The sequence below is a fragment of the Anarhichas minor genome, unplaced genomic scaffold (genome assembly GCF_050575085.1).
Source record: "Anarhichas minor isolate MPS153535 unplaced genomic scaffold, ASM5057508v1 ptg000055l, whole genome shotgun sequence".
Classification (NCBI taxonomy): Eukaryota; Metazoa; Chordata; class Actinopteri; order Perciformes; family Anarhichadidae; genus Anarhichas; species Anarhichas minor.
The window spans coordinates 5,433,180-5,454,187 of record NW_027466501.1 but is presented as its reverse complement, the minus strand read 5'-3'; the positions used below and the strand labels follow the sequence as shown (position 1 = coordinate 5,454,187).

General features: G+C 43.3%; 1 protein-coding gene across 1 annotated transcript in view; it reads right to left on the bottom strand.

Annotated features, from left to right (window-relative positions):
- Positions 1 to 21,008, bottom strand: part of tmtc1 (transmembrane O-mannosyltransferase targeting cadherins 1) — a 92,750-nt gene that overhangs the window by 3,598 nt on the left and 68,144 nt on the right. The window contains exons 10-16 of the mRNA XM_076076069.1: positions 11,088 to 11,201; positions 8,212 to 8,355; positions 8,018 to 8,126; positions 7,676 to 7,778; positions 4,147 to 4,282; positions 1,433 to 1,577; positions 1,182 to 1,319 (exon numbers count right to left, since the gene is read on the bottom strand). Of these exons, the coding sequence (XP_075932184.1) occupies positions 1,182 to 1,319; positions 1,433 to 1,577; positions 4,147 to 4,282; positions 7,676 to 7,778; positions 8,018 to 8,126; positions 8,212 to 8,355; positions 11,088 to 11,201 (889 nt within the window). The remainder of the gene's footprint in view (positions 1 to 1,181; positions 1,320 to 1,432; positions 1,578 to 4,146; positions 4,283 to 7,675; positions 7,779 to 8,017; positions 8,127 to 8,211; positions 8,356 to 11,087; positions 11,202 to 21,008) is intronic.

Below are 21,008 nucleotides of genomic sequence, written 5' to 3'. Positions count from 1 at the left end.
TGTGCACATTTGTCAAGCAGCTGAAGTATGAGCACAGAGTCTCTTTGAATTCTCGTTTCTCTAGAAACATCTTGCTTCTAGCACTAGCATTAGCAAGAACGTCTACACATCATTCATCAATCATCCAACGTCATAATGTTTCTATTCATCGCTACGCAGATGACACACAGATATACCTTCCCTTGAGACCTGATGAGCCCAGAGGCCTAGCTGCTACTTTAGACTGTCTTAATGACATCAACATTTTCTTCAACTCAATAACTCAAAATCCATAATCATAATATGTAGTCCCTTAAACCCCATCACTCCCATTAAAGGGCCCTTGGCCCCCTGTCCGTTAACATAAAGTCCACTGTCAGAAACTTAGGAGTAGTTTTTGATTCAGATTTAAACTTCAAACCACAAAAGTTGTCCAGTCCTGTTTTCTTCAAATAAGAACCATCTCCAAAGATCAAACCACTCCTCTCTCACCCTGAGCTGGAGAAAGTCCTTCATGCATTCATCTTTAGAAGACTTGATTACTGAAACTCCTCCTTCTCTCTGGCATCAACCAGAAGTCTCTCTCTCTCCTCCGACTAGTTCAGAAGGCAGCAGCTCAGCTTCTCTCTGGTTCTAACAGACGACATCACATCACCCCAACCCTGGCCTCTCTCCACTTTTAAGATTTGACTCATCACTTTTAAAGCACGTCTGGGTCTGGCCCCAACATATATACTGTAGAGGAAATGCTGACCCCCTATGAGCCATTAGTGACACATGGTCCAGTCCAGGTTTGATCTGCAGTTTGGTTATAATGTGAGATAGTTGATATTTATATACTGTATAAATATTATGGGCAGTTGAAATCAAAATGTTGCATTTCTGGCTGCAATTTCTGAATGAATGTACCACACTGGTATCGATATTAGTATGACTGCTGGCATGCTATCCTACTGTAGATTTCTAGTGTGAACAATCTGCATACTAATGCCACAGAATTCATATTTACTGTGAAACTGGGTCATAGGGAAAGTGAAAGACAGACCAGCACAAGGAGTGGCGGTGGTGATGGAGGGAGGATGTGCTCAGATGTACAGCGGTGATTAGCTTCACGGTAACTGTTGGAGCTGAAAGTATCTCCTGCTGATCATTCCTAACTGTGAGTTATCTGACCTCTGAGGCCATGAGACGCACACACACACCTCTGTGTAGTTGCCACGCTTGCTGTAGATGGCCGACAGGAGGCGGTAACATTCGATACAGCTGCCTTCTCTGGATATGATGTCCAGGGTCATCTTCTCCGCTTCTTTGGAACGACCGGCCATGGCCAAAACCTGAGCCTGGGACAGAAACAGCGTGTGTGAATGTGCGTGCGTGTGTTTCCACACACGCACGCACGCACACACTCCATGATTCATTGGGTGTTTGAGTGTGTCCGTGTGCATCTGTTCACCAAAGCCAGCCAGATGTCGGTGCTGTCGGGCTGCAGGGCGGCGGCCTCTCTGTACACCTGCAGGGCCTCCTCGTACCGCCCCGTGTTGTAATACAGAGCTCCGAGCGGAGTCAGGATGTCCACCTTCCTCGTCACCTGCAGCGCCCTGCAAGAAAAGGTCAAAAGTCACCAAGGATGGCTTTTTACACAATTGCGGTGCTTAAACTACGTGTTTTAGGTGCAAGTTACAGTCATAAACATCAAAATGTGTCACATTTAATTAGCTTACACTTACAAGGTTACATAGTTTCTATTTGTCATTGTACTACAGGGTTGCACAACAACATTTAGATTGTAGTCCCAATTTGCTACATAGTACAGAAAACAAAGGAGATTCTATATGGAGGGTGGAGGATGAATGACGGAGTCTCAGAGCCAGAGGAAAGAAGCTGTTTTGAAGTCTGGTGGTTCGGGAGCTGCTCTCATGTTATCATGGAGCTAATAATCACGGTCTGGACTTCAGACTGCATTTTCCACTAACACCGTTAACACCGGTTATCCTCACTGTAATGTAAATAAACAATAATATCACACAACGTAAGGCTTCTGGTTGTTTTCATTTCGATATATCTATTAATCTACATCATCGTATATTAATACTTAGAAAACGTGTTAAGATTTGTCCAAGCGCTGTTGTACATTAACTGTCCAATAAAAACAAAAACTTGATTTAAAGTCCTAGACCAAAGGTCATCTTCAAAAAGCAAGTCGATTTGATGTTTGGAATGCTACAGAAACATCAGTGAGACCAATAAATGATCAAAAGGTTAAAATGATTAAAGTATATGGCGACGATATTGTTGATTGTCATAGTCTTCAACCAATCAGATCTTTAGTTTGACATGTTGGGCGTATTCTTTGACGTGCCAGTGCTGTCTAGGTAGCCTACAGTACGTCAGCATTAACGTGCAGCGTGATTGGTCAGTGGGCCAGCGTGACTTTGTGATGCTGAAGCTAGCTAGCAGAAGTTAGTATTAGTAGTAAGAGTTCAAGTTGAAAGATATGTAAGAAGTTAGCACATGGTGTAGCTTTGTTTGTTTAACACTCAATGGCTGAAGGAGAAGAAACAGATTTGGGAGTTACTGGCAACGCCTTTCTGGAGAAGAACATTTCCAGAAAAGCTGGACATTGTAAGAAAGGGTCGGCTAACCCCACAGCTAGCAGCCCTGACCCAGACAGGAAAAGGATTTGTAGGAACGGTATTTCTGGCTGACAGTGTCGGGGAAGCGTTGCACATGTTATGGCTAAGAATGCGTTTTATTTGCAACTGAGTGTCTTGGTGTTTGGAGCTACGCTACGCTAACCTGAGGTGGCTAACGAAGGCAGCAAGACGACACCATAGCACGGCAGGACACTTACAAGCTACGGTGCTTTTGAAAACTTTTGGAGAGACCCGAGTGGATCTACAACTCAACGAACACGTTCGCAGGAGGACCTCTGGCTGGAACTGACCCGCACCGATGTTCTGTACAACTGCGTCATTGAACTCTTTGTAATCAAAGAAAGGAGGATGGACTTTGTCTTTAAGTGAACAGCAGCTTTGGTAAGTGAAGTGCTTTTGTGTTTTTACATCTGCAGCAGCGTTACTACTGTGTTCATCTGTCTATGGTGTCGTTTTTATGATATGGTTAATATTGTTCCCTCTGATGTGGATAATATTTGAATGGTGCTCTTCAGTGTGCAGATGAATACTGTTTTAGCGCTGCAGTGTTGCTGGATTGATTTGTTGCTTTGTTGTCGTATAAATATATGTGACTGGTTCTTGTGAGTTTGTTCTTGTCGTTGTGTTAATTATGTTGATTTTGAGTATATGCATTGTCCGTTAATTACGAAGCATCCTGTCATGCACGGGGTTAGGGTCGGACATTTGGTTTTGCTTTCTTTTACAAAGCAGGAATGATGGTCTGGAGGAATGGGGATTGTGTGGTGATTGCTTTAGGCCTGTTTGAATCAGTAGGAACAGCTAAACTCTGCGGGGAGAGTGTAGCGTGTGTGCTGCTGTTGTTTTCCTGCTAAGCTAGTTTAGCATAGTGTGCCTCACCAGAGTACAATGTTGTGGTTCCGAGGTGGGCGTGTCAGACAGCATGTTGCCAGGTTGAGCGAAGTCCACCAAAAACATTATATTTCCCACAATTTAAGCTTCTGCATTTTCCAAATGCACTAGTATTATTCAAACGTCTTGTTCTGTTCGTAGCTGTGGCGTCATAATGAGGTTATTAGGAGGTGGTTCAACTGTAGTAGGACAGCACTGAAGGCCCAGGTATAAAATGCACGGCCCGCCACTGGAGGGTCATCACAAACATCACACACATTTTTAAAGAAGGCATGAAAAATCATCTACATCTAAATGGTTCATTTCACATTTCAAAACTTGAAGAAAAGATTTTTTCAGATTGAGAGAGACCAACTTATTAAACTTCCCCTTAAAGCAACACTCCAACATTTTGGGGAAATACATGTCTTAGCTTTCTTGCCAGGAGTTAGATGGAAAGATCAATATCAATAACATCTCTGTGTGTTCAGGACAGAGGAAGGCTGAATACTAAAGGCTAAATGATTAGATGCTGCCTTCTGCATCACTGGTCCTTGCCATGCTACACAGCGATAGCATTGCAGCGGATACATGTTTTGGCTCCAAGCCTCCCTGAGTAGAAAAAAAACAATTATTTTCTCACCTCTTGTACCAAGACTCAGCTTCTGTGTTCTCATTGGATGATCGGAGCAGGCGGCCCAGGTTCACCATGGCAACGTAGTGTGCTGGTTTGAGTCTCACGGCGTGCTGGTAGTGAGCGGCTGCCAGCTCCCCCTCTCCTGCAGATCATGAGAGCAAAGAGTAAGGAAAGGAAGTGGGAGGATGGAGGAAAGGAATGAAGGAATGAACAAGGGTGGAAGGGAAATAAGGACGCAATGAAAAAGGAAACCAGAAAAACCAAAGGATGTAAGAGAAGTGAGGCGGGAGATAGACGGAAGATAAGACATATCTATTAAATATATAATATATAATACCTGCTTCTACTCATTTATATTCTACAGAGATGTAGAATATTCAGTGTTGGTGATGACAATAATGCTAAGATGACCATTCATAGTTCATCCACATCATGTCCCATTAGAATAAGTTGAGGTGAAATGCTTCTCACAGCGTACAGAGCTGCTGGAGCGTTGCACCGATGAATATATATATATATATATATATATATATATATATATATATATATATATATATATATATATATATATATATATATATATATATATATATATACATATATATATATATATACATATATATACATATATATATATATATATATACATATATATATATATATATATATATACATATATATATATATATATATATATATACATATATATATATATATACATATATATACATATATATATATATATATATACATATATATACATATATATATATATATATATACATATATATATATATATATATATATACATATATATACATATATATATATATATATATACATATATATACATATATATATATATATATATACATATATATATATATACATATATATACATATATATATATATATATATATATATATATATACATATATATACATATATATATATATATATATATATATATACATATATATACATATATATATATATATATATATATATATATACATATATATATATATATATATATATATATATATATATATATATATATATATATATATATATATATATATATATATATATATATATATATATATATATATATATATATATATATATATATACACACACATACATACACATATATATAGACATACAGTTGTGTGAAAAAGTGTTCGCCCCCTTCCTGATTTCTTATTTTTTTGCATGTTTGTCACACTTAAATGTTTCAGATCATCAAACAAATTTAAATATTAGACAAAGATAACACAAGTAAACACAAAATGCAGTTTTTAAATGAAGGTTTTTATTATTAAGGAAAAAAAAAAATCCAAACCTACATGGCCCTGTGTGAAAAAGTGATTGCCCCCCCCCCCCCCTGTTAAAACATAAATTAATGGTTTATCACATCTTTGGAAAGCTAAGTTCAATTTCTCTAGCCACACCCAGGCCTGATTACTGCCACACCTGTTCTCAATCAAGAAATCACTTAAATAGGACCTGCCTGACAAAGTGAGGTAGACCAAAAGATCCTCAAAAGCTAGACATCATGCTGCGATCCAAAGAAATTTAGGAACAAATGAGAAACAAAGTAATTGAGATCTATCAGTCTGGAAAAGGTTACAAAGCCATTTCTAAAGCTTTGGGACTCCAGCGAACCACAGTGAGAGCCATTATCCACAAATGGAGAAAACATGGAACAGTGGTGAACCTTCCCAGGAGTGGCCGGCCGACCAAAATTACCCCAAGAGCGCAGCGACGACTCATCCAAGAGGTCACAAAAGACCCCAGAACAACATCCAAAGAACTGCAGGCCTCACTTGCCTCAATTAAGGTCAGTGTTCATGACCCCACCATAAGAAAGAGACTGGGCAAAAATGGCCTGCATGGCAGAGTTCCATGACGAAAACCACTGCTGAGCAAAAAGAACATAAAGGCTCGTCTCAGTTTTGCCAGAAAACATCTTGATGATCCCCAAGACTTTTGGGAAAATACTCTGTGGACTGACGAGACAAAAGTTGAACTTTTTGGAAGGTGTATGTCCCATTACATCTGGCGTACAAGTAACACGGAATTTCAGAAAAGGAACATCATACCAACAGTAAAATATGGTGGTGGTAGTGTGATGGTCTGGGGCTGTTTTGCTGCTTCAGGACCTGGAAGACTTGCTGTGGTAAACGGAACCATGAATTCTGCTGTCTACCAAAAAATCCTGCAGGAGAATGTCCGGCCATCTGTTCGTGACCTCAAGCTGAAGCGCACTTGGGTTCTGCAGCAGGACAATGATCCAAAACACACCAGCAAGTCCACCTCTGAATGGCTTAAGAAAAACAAAATGAAGACTTTGGAGTGGCCTAGTCAAAGTCCCGACCTGAATCCGATTGAGATGCTGTGGCATGACCTTAAAAAGGCGGTTCATGCTCGAAAACCCTCCAATGTGGCTGAATTACAACAATTCTGCAAAGATGAGTGGGCCAAAATTCCTCTACAGCACTGTAAAAGACTCATTGCCAGTTATCGCAAACGCTTGATTGCAGTTGTTGCTGCTAAGGGTGGCCCAACCAGTTATTAGGTTTAGGGGGCAATCACTTTTTCACACAGGGCCATGTAGGTTTGGATTTTTTCCCCCCCTTAATAATAAAAACCTTCATTTAAAAACTGCATTTTGTGTTTACTTGTGTTATCTTTGTCTAATATTTAAATTTGTTTGATGATCTGAAACATTTAAGTGTGACAAACATGCAAAAAAATAAGAAATCAGGAAGGGGGCAAACACTTTTTCACACAACTGTACATACCAGTGGTGGGCCGTCAGGGCCTGCAAGGCCTTCTCTGCTGGCCTAAACAGAATCACAAAGTTATATCTATTTTATAATTTAATATTTTTTCTTAAATACACTACATGTATTATAATTTATACAAATATTTTTCCCATTATCTTATTTTCTCATTGCACAGCTCCTGTCTTCCTCAGTTGCTCTGCTTCCAGTGCAGCTTGTTTTAAGTAGAGCTTTTATCCAATCAGATCTCACCTCTGTGTCTCTAGGTAAGAACAGTTTCAGTGAATGGGGACGATATTGTTGATTGTCATAGTGTTCAACCAATCAGATCTTTAGTTTGACATGTTGGGCGTATTCTTTGACGTGCCGGTTGAACCGGTATACCGCCCAGCACTACTTTCAATAACATTAACATCATACAGACTGTTCCCACTGACAGATTAGATCTCAGCAGAACTAGTTTAAAGTTTTATCAGGTGCTAAAGACTGCCTGGAAACTTAAAAAAGTAAGTTTAGGAAAATGGGCAATTTATTGTTAATGATTCAAATAAGTAGTCAGGATTATAGCAGGATAAACCACCTGTGATGTCTTATCAGTAAAAACCAGCACAGCCCTTGAAAAAAAGCCAGTATGAGCTGAACATTTTGGCAGTGGTTGAATCCTCTTGTTCAGGTAAACGTATGTGTGTCTATGCAGTAGAAGACCATCAGCCCCGGGGCCAGAGGGCCTCTAGGTTCAACTCACCCGTATCCACCAGAAACACTCCATAGTTATTATGCAGGTCGGAGCTGTCCGGACAGTTCTCTATTCCCTTCAGATACACTTCACTGGCTTCAGCGAAGCGTTTCTGTGGAGACGGAGAGGTGAAATGAATACAGGATTAAATCAGGAACGAACTGGACCAAAGTGTGAACAGCTGAGCAGGCTTCTCTGACAGGGATTTATTGCTGCAGAGATTAATCATCTACAGCTAAAGTTAATTTGAGTCTGGATTTATTACTAAGTGATGAGTTACAACATGCCTCCAGGCACCAAAGTCAAGTGTGGTACATACTTGATGTGCATGAGTGTGAGAGAATGTTTCACCTGCTCAGCATAGAGTGATGCTAGACTGGAGTAAGCATCAGCAAAATGTGGACCGAAGTGCATGGAGTCCTTTAGTAGAGTCTCAGCCTCTTTCTCCTTCCCCTGGGACCTAGAACACACCATCACCATCATTGAGAGTAAGAGTGAGAGAGAGAGAGAGACTTAGTGTCAGAGAGTGTGTTTGTGTGTCTCACTTCAGGAGGTTTCCCAGGTTAAAGAGAGCTCGGTTATGCTGGGGGTTGGTGTCCAGTGCCTTCCTGTAGTAGCGCTCAGCCTCCTCTGGGTCGCGAGTCAGAGTGCCGAGATTGTTCATGGCGCTGGCATGGCGTGGGAATAACCTGATAGGAGGGGAGAAAAGAAAAAAGACAGCAGAGGGGAGGAGGGAAGAGTAGGAGAGAGAATAAGAAGACAGGACAGCAGAGGAGGGAGTCCAATCTCATTTATTGAGAACCTTCTGTACAAAACATCTGATGAATATGAGTCCAACATTCACGCTCTTTCACTGCATTTGGTCTCTACCAGCCTGTGATGGAATAATGTGTCCAGATTTAAGGGGATCTATTGGCAGAAATGGAATATGATATTGGGTATTCTGATTTTATTAGTGCATAATCACCTGAAACAAAGAATTGTTGTGTTTTCGTTCACTTAGCCCATTTGTTCCAAAAGACTATATTCAGTTGAAGGCACAATGCCACATTTGTTCCGATTGGTCATTTAAAGTCATTAAGTCTGGTATGGACATACATGAACAATGTGTTTACACACATTAATGCATCGTCTTTGATATTCAACTTCTACATGCATGAATGGATGTAGAAGGGGATCCCAAGCCTTTGATAGGAACAGAAGAAGCTGATGGATCCAGGCCATTAGAGGGCTGATTGGGACCCTGGTGGTCCTAAAGGCAGTGAGAATAGATTTGCTTACATTTGCTAGTTAGGTAATGAGTAAGTTACAATAAGTAACAATAACAGAGCTTACTTGCGCTAGGAGGACCTTCATAACATCAACTTTTCATTATTTGATTGTATTGATATATAATCAAAGAAGTCGGACAGAAAGATCACAATTAGATATTTTCCTCAAATTTTTCAGCCCTATAATTGTCAACCCTTATTTTTTCTTTTCTTTTCACCTAATAGTTGAAGAGACATATTTCTGTTAAAACAATTAACTGCAGACGAAATTGAAGGAATTAGTAAAGCATCAAAAGATCAAACAGGGTGTTTTCATAAACACATATTTGGGTTTTTGGCTGGAGACCATCAAAAACAGAGTAATACCATTAGACACAGGCAGATTAATAGCTTCCAGATTACAGATGAACTAATGTGAAGAGAGGTGAGACATGAGCCACATCTCTGGTTCCTCAGGAAGCCTCTCCAATGAAAGGCACACATACTGGGCACTCACTTTCATTAATGTTACAGTGTATGTAATGTAATACAATGTGTGTATGTTGGATAAAACCCAGTAACTTATGCATGATTCATATAATAATTGCCTTATTTTACATGCAGTCTCCATGAGTTCCTGGCCGTCCATTATGAGCCAAATGCATGTCAACAATGCACCTCTCTTTGAATTGACTTTCTACTATTCAACAAGCTAGACAATTAGGCACAAATGATGAGCTACTGGGAAAAAGGGAATACAACTAGTAAACACAGAACAGGCAGACATGAGATGTGATGCTGGTGGTTGATTCGTTACATTCCTTGCTGATAAATATCTGTCCTTGTTTTTAGATTTGTAGCACCAGCTTCATTAAGTGGCTCAGCTAGACACCACAGTCACACGAGTACATCACCATGTAGCCGCTGTGCTACAGCAGCTCTCACACACACACGAGCAGGCAGCAGGAGAGACAGTCTGAGGACATTGACCTTAACAGAAGAATAAATAATGATATGAATAATTATTGATGCCCTTCTGTAGGATGTAAAAGTACATTAATCAAGGTCCTCAGGACCTTTCAGCGAAAGGCTAAATGTGGCTTTGAAACAGCAACTTGAGTCTGTGAGCAACCAAACACTTCTGCAGGAATGAATCAAACAAGTAGAGCTGCTCAGATCCATTCATCCCCCACAGACCAGCGTCACGCCACCAAAACACAGGCTGCATCCACACATGAAGTAGAGCTAGAAGTATGTTTAGTGTTAGCTTAAAGGTAGGGTTGGAAATATTCTTAAAAAGTACGAGTCATATTCTTATTTGGTAACTGTAATAATCTGTCTAATTATTTCATTCAGCATGAATGTCAGTGTTACAGACTTAGCACATTCTTTGCTAGTTTTAGCAACTTCTGGAACTAGCGCTGCGATACTTTCACTGGACTGAGTTTATAAAACTTAGCCTTCTCTTGCTAGTTTCTCAAGATTACCAACCTTTAACTTTCAACATGATTCCTAGGAAGGATTCTGAGATTATTGATAAACACGAGCCCTAGAAGCTTTTGACTGACGAATAAATGCTTTTTCTTTTGAGAGTTTTCCTTGAAAGCTTCCTCTATGTTTAAGCTGTCAGTCAGCTGTAGCCTGACTAGAGGCTCTTAAGCTGATCAGCAGCACACAGTGTTAATCAAACATTTTGTAGCATTCGCAATATGACTTGAAGCTCAGGGTTGCCACAGAGCATCCCCATGGTTTAAATGAAGCAAACTTTGACTTTGTGACATAATACAGAGTGTTTGACATGAAACAGCTGAAAACGGGGCGAAACAGGGCGATTGTGGCTAAGTGGATAGCAGGGCCGTCTTTCAATCAGAGGGTCGGCGGTTCGAACCCCGGCTCCGCTGGTCGCATGTCGATGTGTCCTTGAGCAAGACACTTAACCCCAAAATTGCTCCCGTAGCTGTGCCTACGGTGTAGAAATGTGATAGACTCTGAATTGTAAGTCGCTTTGGATAAAAGCGTCAGCTAAATGACTGTAATGTAATGTAATGTAAAACAGGAACATGAATGAAACGGGTATACAGTATTAGCAACAGGAAACAACTTTGCCAACATACTGTGTGACTTAGAAAGTGTTGGATTGTTACAGTCAGAGAGCTTTAGTTAAGTCAGACCTGAGAGCGGTGGTGTAGTGGTGAATGGCCTCCTGGTGCCGGCCGCTGTCTTTCAGGAAGTTGGCGTAGTTGTAGTGGACTTTGGCATTGTGTGGCAGAGTCTGGATACCAGAGCTAAAGCAAGGAGGAAGAGGAGAAAGGAGGAGGAGGTCAGTCTGTAGAAAGAAATAACCACAGCCACAATGAGCTCCGGTTGTTCTATGAACTCGCTGGTCCTCCCATAATAAAATTCCGTCCCAAATGATTTCCTTGTATTTCACAGTGGATCTCTGAGTTTGAAAGTCGCTTGTTCTTCTACTTGTTCTTCAACTTTATGTTAATCCTGTCCAAATCAGTTTTTTTCCAATGTTTTTTAACTGTGTGTTCCTCGCTGTGAACACACCAATATTAACAATAATTGACCTTCACCTATACACGCATACTATACATATGACACACGCACACAGTTTCATTCCTCTTCATTGACAATTTGAATCTGTTTTGGGACCGCTCTTCGTCTTTTAAGAACAATGGTATTCATCTCAACAAGCTGCTAGCAGCTCATTTACAGCACGCTGTACAATTCTGTCCGCGACTGACTATTTTCTCTGCACACACGCCCCTTCCTCTTCTTCTACGCTGCCACCTCAGAGCACAGTTTCCTGTGACTGCTCCCCCTACTGGCCCCCACCTGTCATTAACCCCTTCAGCTGCAGCTCTCCCCATTCAGACTATTGTGACAGAGAGGCTGCCCCGTTCACACTGCATTCACAAAGCCATAAACAAAAACAACCTCAGCTACATCCCTCCCAGTGATGTTCATATCAGCTCCCAGCACAAGTTCATCATCTTCAACCCCACTTCTGTCAATTCCATCCCGTCTCTGTGGACTCAGCACCGGCGTACAACCACTCCCTCATTACGTCATCATACCAAACAGCACGTGAATCCAGCCAACCTCACAACCCAAATCCTCACAACCAATCACAAAACACTTCATTAAGCTTGCTCTGTTCAACACCTTGTCACTAGGCAACAAAAGCCCAATCATCAATGAATTCATCACTGACAACAACCTTGATATCTTCTGTCTCACTGAAACTTGGCAAAAACACCTGGACTACTACGCACTCAACCTAACCACGCCTACTGGATATCATTACCTGGATAAACCACGCCCTGATGGCTGCGGTGGAGGAATTGCCGCTCTTTACCGCCAACACATAAAAACCAGCCTGACTACCATCCAAAGTCATCCCGGACCTGGTCTGCTCCACTGGAATCACCATCCACCACCTCTCTGGCTCTGACCTCACCGTCTCCGACCAGCTATCATCATGGAGATCGAGATCCCCATCCCAGAACCCAGAGCACCATCACTCTCCGTAATATCAAGTCTGTCTGCCCCTCATCCGCCCTTGTTGCAATTATTCTGTCTGTATATATAATATTTTAGTTATTGTGGATTTTTTACTTTTTTACTTATTTAATATTCTTTACTGTTTTATTACTTATTGATAATTCTTGTTTTGATCTTGTTTTTTTTACTATGTCTATGTCGCACTATACTATATGCTGCTGTAATCCTGTAATTTTCCCCACTGCAGGACAAATAAAGGATCATCTTATCTCATCCCTGTCAGCCTGTCTCACTCACAAATTCTCCACACTCACCCCCTCCCTTAGCCCCTCCCCCTCAGACGTGGTCAACCTCTACAATAGCACACTATCCTTCTGCCTTGATCAGCTTGCCCCTCTCAAAACCACAACTGTCTCTTTCACCCACACTGCTCCCTGGTTCACCCCTGAACTCCGCCTCATGAAATCCCGGAAATGCAGACTCTCCAAAAAAACCGGCCTCACGGTTCACACCCTGGCTTACAAGGAACACATACAGCAATACAAACTGGCTCTCAACTCTGCTCGCTCCACCTACTACTCTGGCATCATCCACTCTGGTTCCGCCAACCCAAAGGTCCTCTTCTCCACAATAAACAAACTCCTCAAACCTATGGACAATCTCTCCCACTCCTCCACAGCAGAGAAATGTAACTCCTTCCTGTCATTCTACAAAGCTAAAACTGACACCATCTACAACCAACTGGCCACTTCCAGCCCCGCCATGTCCAACCCTGTATCTGTAAATCCTCCACTAACTGACCGGTCACTCTCCCGATTCTCCCTGATCTCCCGCTCAGATCTCAATAAATCACTTTCTGGCATGAAGACTCCGACCTGTGACCTGGACCCTATCCCTTCCACTTTCGCCATGGCTTGTCTCCCGGCCCTCCGCCCGCTCCTCCTCTCTGTCATCAGCTTCTCCCTGTCTACTGGCTCCATCCCTCCCGCCCTCAAACTGGCCTCAGTCACACCCATCCTTAAACAGCCTGGCCTTGACCCTGACATCCACAACAACTACAGACCCATCTCCAATCTCCCTTTTATGTCTAAAATACTGGAACGCACGGTTGCCCACCAACTAAAAACCCACCTGGACTCAAACCAACTGTATGAACCATTTCAATGTGCCCTCATCAAAGTCACCAACGACCTCCTCCTCTCCTCTGATGAACACTCCCTCAACATCCTGATACTACTCGACCTCAGTGCAGCCTTTGACACCATCAACCAATTCAATTCATTCTTTTATAGCCCAAAATCACAAATTACAAATTTGCCTCAGAGGGCTTTACAATCTGTACACATACAACATCCTCTTGTCCCGGAACCCTCACATCAGAACAGGAAAAACTCTCCCAAACAAACATTTAAAGGGGAGAAAAGAGGAAGAGACCTTAGAGAGAGTAACAGAGGAGGATCCCTCTCCCAGGATGGACAGAAGTGCAATAGTCCATCCTCCTTTCCCGTCTCGAGTCCTCCCTCCACATTACTGGCACAGCCCTCTCCTGGTTTAAATCATACCTCTCCGACCGTGAACAGTTCATTAGTATCAATAAATTGAAGTCTGACACAGCCCCAGTCTCTCAAGGTGTCCCCCAAGGTTCAGTACTCGGTCCCCTCCTCTTCATCCTCTACCTCAGGCATGGGCAAACTACGGCCCGTTGGGCTTTTTAATCTGGCCCGTCAAATATTGGTACAAAATTGTCCAAACTATAATAAAGACTAGGGCTGGGCAGTATACCGGTTTTAATTTCCAGTATGATATGAATTCTTCACACACCATTATACCGGTGCATAGCCGAAACAACTGCTGTCTGCTTTCAACAGGCAGCTAAATGTATTCTATGCCGCTGTGCGGTCAGCGCTAGTTGTCTTATATGTATTGAGAGGGAACCCTAGTCATGGTCATAACTTTATAACACAACAATTAACAACCCACAACTAACGCTCTTTAACAGAGAAAAACACCACGACACAACAGTCTGTGACACATAAACAATTTGTAACACTAATAATTGTACATTTATAAAATTTCACCACCGAACTGCATGCTGGGTACAGCTCGCTCGCGAGCCTGCTTGCTAGCACAATAGTCTGCTAACAGCTTGGAGAGGCTCCGTCGCTCCAGTAACGTTACATTAAAGAACAGAACAATGCAGGATGAACAAAGACAGACCGGAGATGCACCGATAGAGTTTCACACATATGCAACGCTGATTACCGTGTAATATGTGTGGTATTTGTTATAAATGTAAGTTGGTGCAAAGAGGTGATAAGAAGCTGTACATGGAGGGGCTTAGGGCCCAGGGGAATGTAGGTGAAGGAAACAGGAAGAGACGGAAGACACGCCACACAAACAGCTGTTCACCGCTCGTCACGATCCTGTAGACCAGTGATTCTCAACTGGTGGTTCGTCGCGGACCCGTTTTCAGTGGGTTGCGGGCCTTTGCTTTATGCAGCGGAGTTATTCACGCTCCTTTCCAGCATTTACGGCACTTGTTCAGCGGTGCAGGAAAAACACCGACCAATGCGTTGTAAATCACGTCACGTGATGCAGTTTAGCCAATAAAATAAGGGTATTCTGATACGTTTCCTGACGCCAGTGAGATGTATCCACACCGTGACACAGGGGGGAGAGACAAGGAAAGAGATTACAGAGCAGAACACTGATAATGTTAGATGTGACAGTCAAAAAATACCGTGTAAGATCCCAGCTAACTGATGAACACCTCAGATCTGTTCTGACAATTGCCACAACCAAACTGACACCAAACGTTGACGCACTGGTTAAAAAGGGTGACCAACAACACTGTTCCCACTGAAATTAAATGCAAGTTACTTTTTAGGTCATGGCTTTTACTTGTAATTTATATTAGTTCACACAAACACTCCATTCATCTGCTACTGGCCCGGCCCGTCTGTCAAATTTTAAAACTCAATGTGGCCCCCGAGCCAAAAAGTTTGCCCACCCCTGCTCTACCTGGGCGACATCATACACCACCATGGTTTCCACTTCCACTGCTATGCTGACGACACCCAGCTCTACATCTCCACCAAATCCATCACCCCCACCACCCACTCCACCATCACCAACTGCACAGATATAAAAACCTGGATGCAAGCCAGCTTCCTCAAACTCAGCAGCGACAAATCTGAAGTCCTCATCATCGGCCCCAAATCATTAAACAAATCCCACCACAACTTCTCCCTCTGCATCGATGGCACCACTATTCCTGCTTCCACACATGTCCGTAACCGTGGTATCATTTTTGATCAAACCCTCTGTGACGGCCCCTGTCTCTAATCACTGCAAGTATGCTTTTGTCCCTCTGTCCCTAGAGAGCAGATTACCTGATGCAGAGCACCTGGTCCGGGAACAGGGAGGGCATAAAAACCCTGCTCTAGCGTTGCTCGGGGCAGGTTTACTCTCCGGCGTACGTGGAGTGATCCCAGCCAGTTGCTGCCGGTTATTTTGGTTTTGGTTTCCTTTGGTTTCGCTGACAACACCCACACTTCATTCCACACGCATTCACGTTGACACTACTGATGTTATTGATTGACACACTTCATAAACTTAACTATTTCTTTATTTAGTCAAATAAACATTTTACGTTAACATCATTTGTTGTGTCTCTGCCGTATTTGTCATGGCCTAGGAGCCGGGTTATGACAAATTGGGGGCTCGTCCGGCTTTTTTCCCGTTTGTGCTGTGATTTAGGTAAGACTTGGGACGGGGTAGTTTTGTGTTTGTGGGCATTTTGTACCTAGCGTGCGTTTTTCGGATTTGTTTGTTTGCAGCGTTTGGGTCAGCTAAACGGTAAAAATATGTCTGAAGGTTGGTTTTCATCTACGTTTCTGGGTGCATATTTGATGCGCGTGTGAAAAGTTTGTTTGCTTCCTCCTTTGTTTACTTGTGCCGCCGGTAAACGTAGCTGCTCATGTGAGTATTGATTCAAGGGAAAGGACAACGGGTGGATATATCTACTGGGTAAGTTACGTTCATATTTATTTTTTTGGTCTTTTCTTATCCGGACTTGGTGAAGAGGACGTTTGTGGTTATGATTATGCTGCAGCGGGCCCAGATGACTCCTGCAAATTGCTCGGTGCGCAATTCTATCAAAGTGGTGCGGAGTTTTCCCTGGTAGACTGTAGCGACGTGGCCCTTTGGGTTCGTTGAGCTGGTTTTCTGTAGTGCTGTGGCGAACGTGGTTGAAGCTTGCTTGGGAGCATGTCCGTGGTTTCAGGGGAGTTGCTAGCCTGCTAGTCGCTCTGCTAAACCAGCGGTCTTCAGTGCATAAATACCCACCACCAGTAGCTGCATGAAGACTAGGGATGAGCTTAGTTAGCTGGGTTGATTTTTAGATAGCGGGGAGACTCCAAACCGGGGTGAGGAGTATTCCTCATTGCGCACAAGGGGAACATTTGTGGCGTCTGTCTGGTTCGGCTATGTGCGTAAACGTGGATTTGCTCGATGGGTAGTCGTTGTAAATAGTGGAAATGTCTGAGGTTGAGGCGTTCATTGCCGCTCCATCTCAGGAGTTCCTGGATATAGGCACAAGAGAGCAGTTGCTCTTGATTGCAGATCATTATTCAGTGGTGGTTGTAGGGGATAAACGCGTCAAGGAGAACATTAAATATGCTATAAAGTCAAAATTGACCGAGATAGGACTTTTGTCTGGGGGTAAACAAGAGTCGTCTTTAATGTCTACTGCTGTATCTTTTCAAACTCATGGACTAACCTTTGAACAACAGAAGGAGATTTTGCTGTTGCAGATGGGACATGAGAAAAGTAAATATGAATTGGAAATTAACAAACAGATAGAAATTGAGAGACTCCGCCAGCAGTCAGAGACTGCAAAGATAGATCTGGAGAAATATCGTTTGTCTCTGGTCAGAGATGGCATATTGTCCGGTGAGGATCGGAGCGCGCAGGTGCCCAGGTCTGCTGTGGATCGCTTTGATGTTAGCAATTTGCGCTGGTTACCACCGTTTAATGAAAGGGATCCGGACACGTTCTTCGTGCTGTTTGAACGTGTAGCTAAGGCTAGAAACTGGCTCGATGCGGACTGTGCGCTTATGCTTCAGTGTGTCCTCTCAGGGAAAGCACAGGAAGCGTATTCCTCTTTGAGTCTGGAGGATAGCTCTAGCTATTCTAAAATAAAGTCAGCGGTGCTTAAAGTGTATGAGCTGGTGCCAGAGGCGTATCGCCAGCGTTTTAGGTCCTTAGAGAGGAAAAGTGGGCAGACATATGTGGAGTTGGTGAGAGACCTATCGACTCACTTCAAGCGATGGTTAACTGCCCTTGACATAGATACTTTTGAAGGTCTGTGTGAGTTGATGATTTTAGAGCAATTCAAAAATGTCCTTCCAGATCGCATTGCGACATATGTCATCGAACAAAGAAGCACAACTGCTGCTAATGCGGCCGTGTCAGCGGATGAATACGTGTTGCTTCATAAGAGCAGTTTCAGAGAGGGTTCTGTGGCTCGCGATGGTTTTGGTGTGCGGGGAAGTGGTTCTGACGCGGTTTCGCAGGAGATGCGTTCAAGGAAGGTCGGAGTTTTTAAGTCTGACTTTAGAGCAGGTGGCAGATTCGACAACAGTAATACCTGTAATTATTGTCGGGAGGAAGGACATTGGAAGGCAGATTGTCCTGCGTTACAGGCTAAACTAAGGGATGTAAGATCTAATGTTAGGCCTGCTGCGTTTGCGGCTACGGTTAAAGACGGCTGTTTTGCTGAGGGGCTTGCATCTCACTCTGAGGGGCTTACATCTCACTCTTGTGACCGGGGGGTTTTGGCAGCTTATGCTCCTTTCATTCGAGGCGGATTTGTGTCACTTTTGGGAAGTGAGGTAAAGGTCCCAATAAAAATCTTGAGGGATACAGGTGCCTATGATTCGTATATCGTGGACTCTGTTTTGCCTTTGTCTGAGGAGACGGACACTGGTGACTGTGTTCTCAGTCGTGGGATGGGATTGGAGATTCTCCCTGTTCCGTTGCACAAGATGGTGCTTGACTGTGAGCTGGTTAAGGGTGAGATAGCTGTTGGTGTGCGTCCGGCGTTGCCTATTGAGGGTATACATTTTATTTTGGGCAACGGCTTGGCTGGTAGCAGGGTTTGGACGGACACTCTTCCCGCACCGGTGGTCACATGTTGTCCAATTGATTCTACGTCTGACGAGAGCTCCAGAATGTTGCCCGAGGTCTTTTCATCCTGCGTTTTTACACGAGCTATGAGCAAATCAGACCCTGACATGTCGTCTGATGACACGGTCGAGGTAGTTTTGGAGGTCCCATCTCTGTCAGAGCTTCCTGTATCCCTGTCGCACAGTGAGGTAGTAGATGAGCAACGTGGGGATTCTTCTTTGAAAGAAATATTTGAGCGAGTTTTGCCTGTTTCTGAGATAAATAGTGCAGCCAGTGGCTACTTCTTGCAGAACGAGGTGTTGTTCAGAAAATGGGTTCCCATGGGTGAGGATTGTGTGAAAAATGATGTTTTCCAAATGGTGGTGCCAACTAAATTTCGTCCTTTTGTCTTGGAAGTAGCACATGACAAGTGTGGACACTTTGGAGTTCAGAAAACATACCTTAACATTCTGAAACATTTCTTTTGGCCGTGTGTCAAAAGGGATGTGGCCGCATACATTAAAACATGTCACGTATGCCAGCTAACAGGAAAACCAAATCAGAAGATCAAGCCGGTGCCACTGCAGCCTATCCCAGCTCTGAGTGAACCTTTTACACACCTCATTGTTGACTGTGTGGGTCCGTTGCCATGTTCCAAGTCTGGTTGTAAATATTTGCTCACAGTGATGTGCCAAACCACCAGGTACCCGGCTGCTTATCCGTTGAGGTCAATCACAACTAAAGCTGTGGTTAAGGCATTGTCACAATTCATTTCTATATTTGGCATTCCTAAGGTGGTCCAGAGTGACCAAGGGTCTAACTTCTCATCACATATGTTTCGGCAGGTGTTGAAGTTGTTGCACATTAAACAGAACCAATCATCTGCATATCATGCACAAAGCCAAGGAGCCTTGGAAAGGTTCCACCAGACCCTTAAGTCTCTTCTACGGGGATTTTGTACCGAGTTGGATAGAGACTGGGAAGAGGGGCTTCCGTGGCTGATGTTGGCTGCGAGGGAGGCTGTACAGGAGAGTACAGGTTTTAGCCCAAATGAGTTGGTCTTTGGACATTCTGTGCGTGGTCCCTTGGCAGTACTGAAAGATGGCTGTGTGGACACTAAGTTGCCAGTGAGACTAGTGGACTATGTGAATGGTTTTAGACATCGTTTGTTTGTAGCTGGAAGTATGGCACAGGAAAGGTTGTCGGTATCGCAAATGAAAATGAAGAAGTTGTATGACCGACGTACAGAGCGACATGAGTTCAGTCCGGGAGACCAGGTTCTAGCACTTATGCCTATGGTTGGTTCGCCATTTCAGGCTAAGTACACAGGTCCATACACAGTCATGGAGAAAACGTCTGAGTTGAATTATGTCATTGCAACGCCAGAACGTAGGAAGGTCAAGCGTCTCTGCCACATAAATCTCCTGAAACCGTACTTCAGGCGTGTAGTGGACACTGACTTGGGTCAGGAGGTGAAAGATGGGGTTCATCCGGCTCTTGCGGTAGCTTCAGAGCTTTTGGTGCATGAGGGAGATGGGGTGCCAGAGCCTGATGATAGTCTCCTGTATGGGCATTTGAAAAATTCAGAATCACTTGTTAATTTAGACAAGTTGCTGACTCATCTGCCGGAGGCAAAATGTGAAGAAATGTCTGAGTTGGTACACAAATATCCGTGTTTGTTTGGTGATATTCCTCTCACTGAACTACTCAAGGCCAAGGTGAAGTTTGTCTGGTCGTCTGAATGTCAGGGGGCTTTTGATAATGTTAAATCTCTGTTGTGCTCTTCTCCCGTGCTGGCTGCTCCTTGCTTTGATAGAGCGTTTATGCTCCAAGTAGATGCCAGCCAGGTGGGAGCAGGTGCCGTCTTGCTTCAGGATGACGACCAGGGATTGGTGAGGCCAGTCAGTTTTTTCTCAAAGAAGTTTAACAAGTACCAGGGAAATTACTCTGTTATTGAGAAGGAGGCTTTGTCGCTCATTTGGGCACTGCAACATTTTAATGTGTGTGTGTAGGAACAGGAGAGCGGATTTTGGTGTATACAGATCACAAACCGTTGACGTTTTTGCATTCCATCAGATGCCCAAACCAGAGGCTGACACGATGGTCGTTGTTCCTTCAGGTTTACAACCTTGACATCAAACATATTAAAGGAAAAGACAATGTTATTGCTGATGCGTTGTCACGTGCACCGTTGCATTGATTAGCAGTATGCCGGTGATCCCTTGGGACACCGACTTTAAGGGGGGGGGTGTGACGGCCCCTGTCTCTAATCACTGCAAGTATGCTTTTGTCCCTCTGTCCCTAGAGAGCAGATTACCTGATGCAGAGCACCTGGTCCGGGAACAGGGAGGGCATAAAAACCCTGCTCTAGCGTTGCTCGGGGCAGGTTTACTCTCCGGCGTACGTGGAGTGAT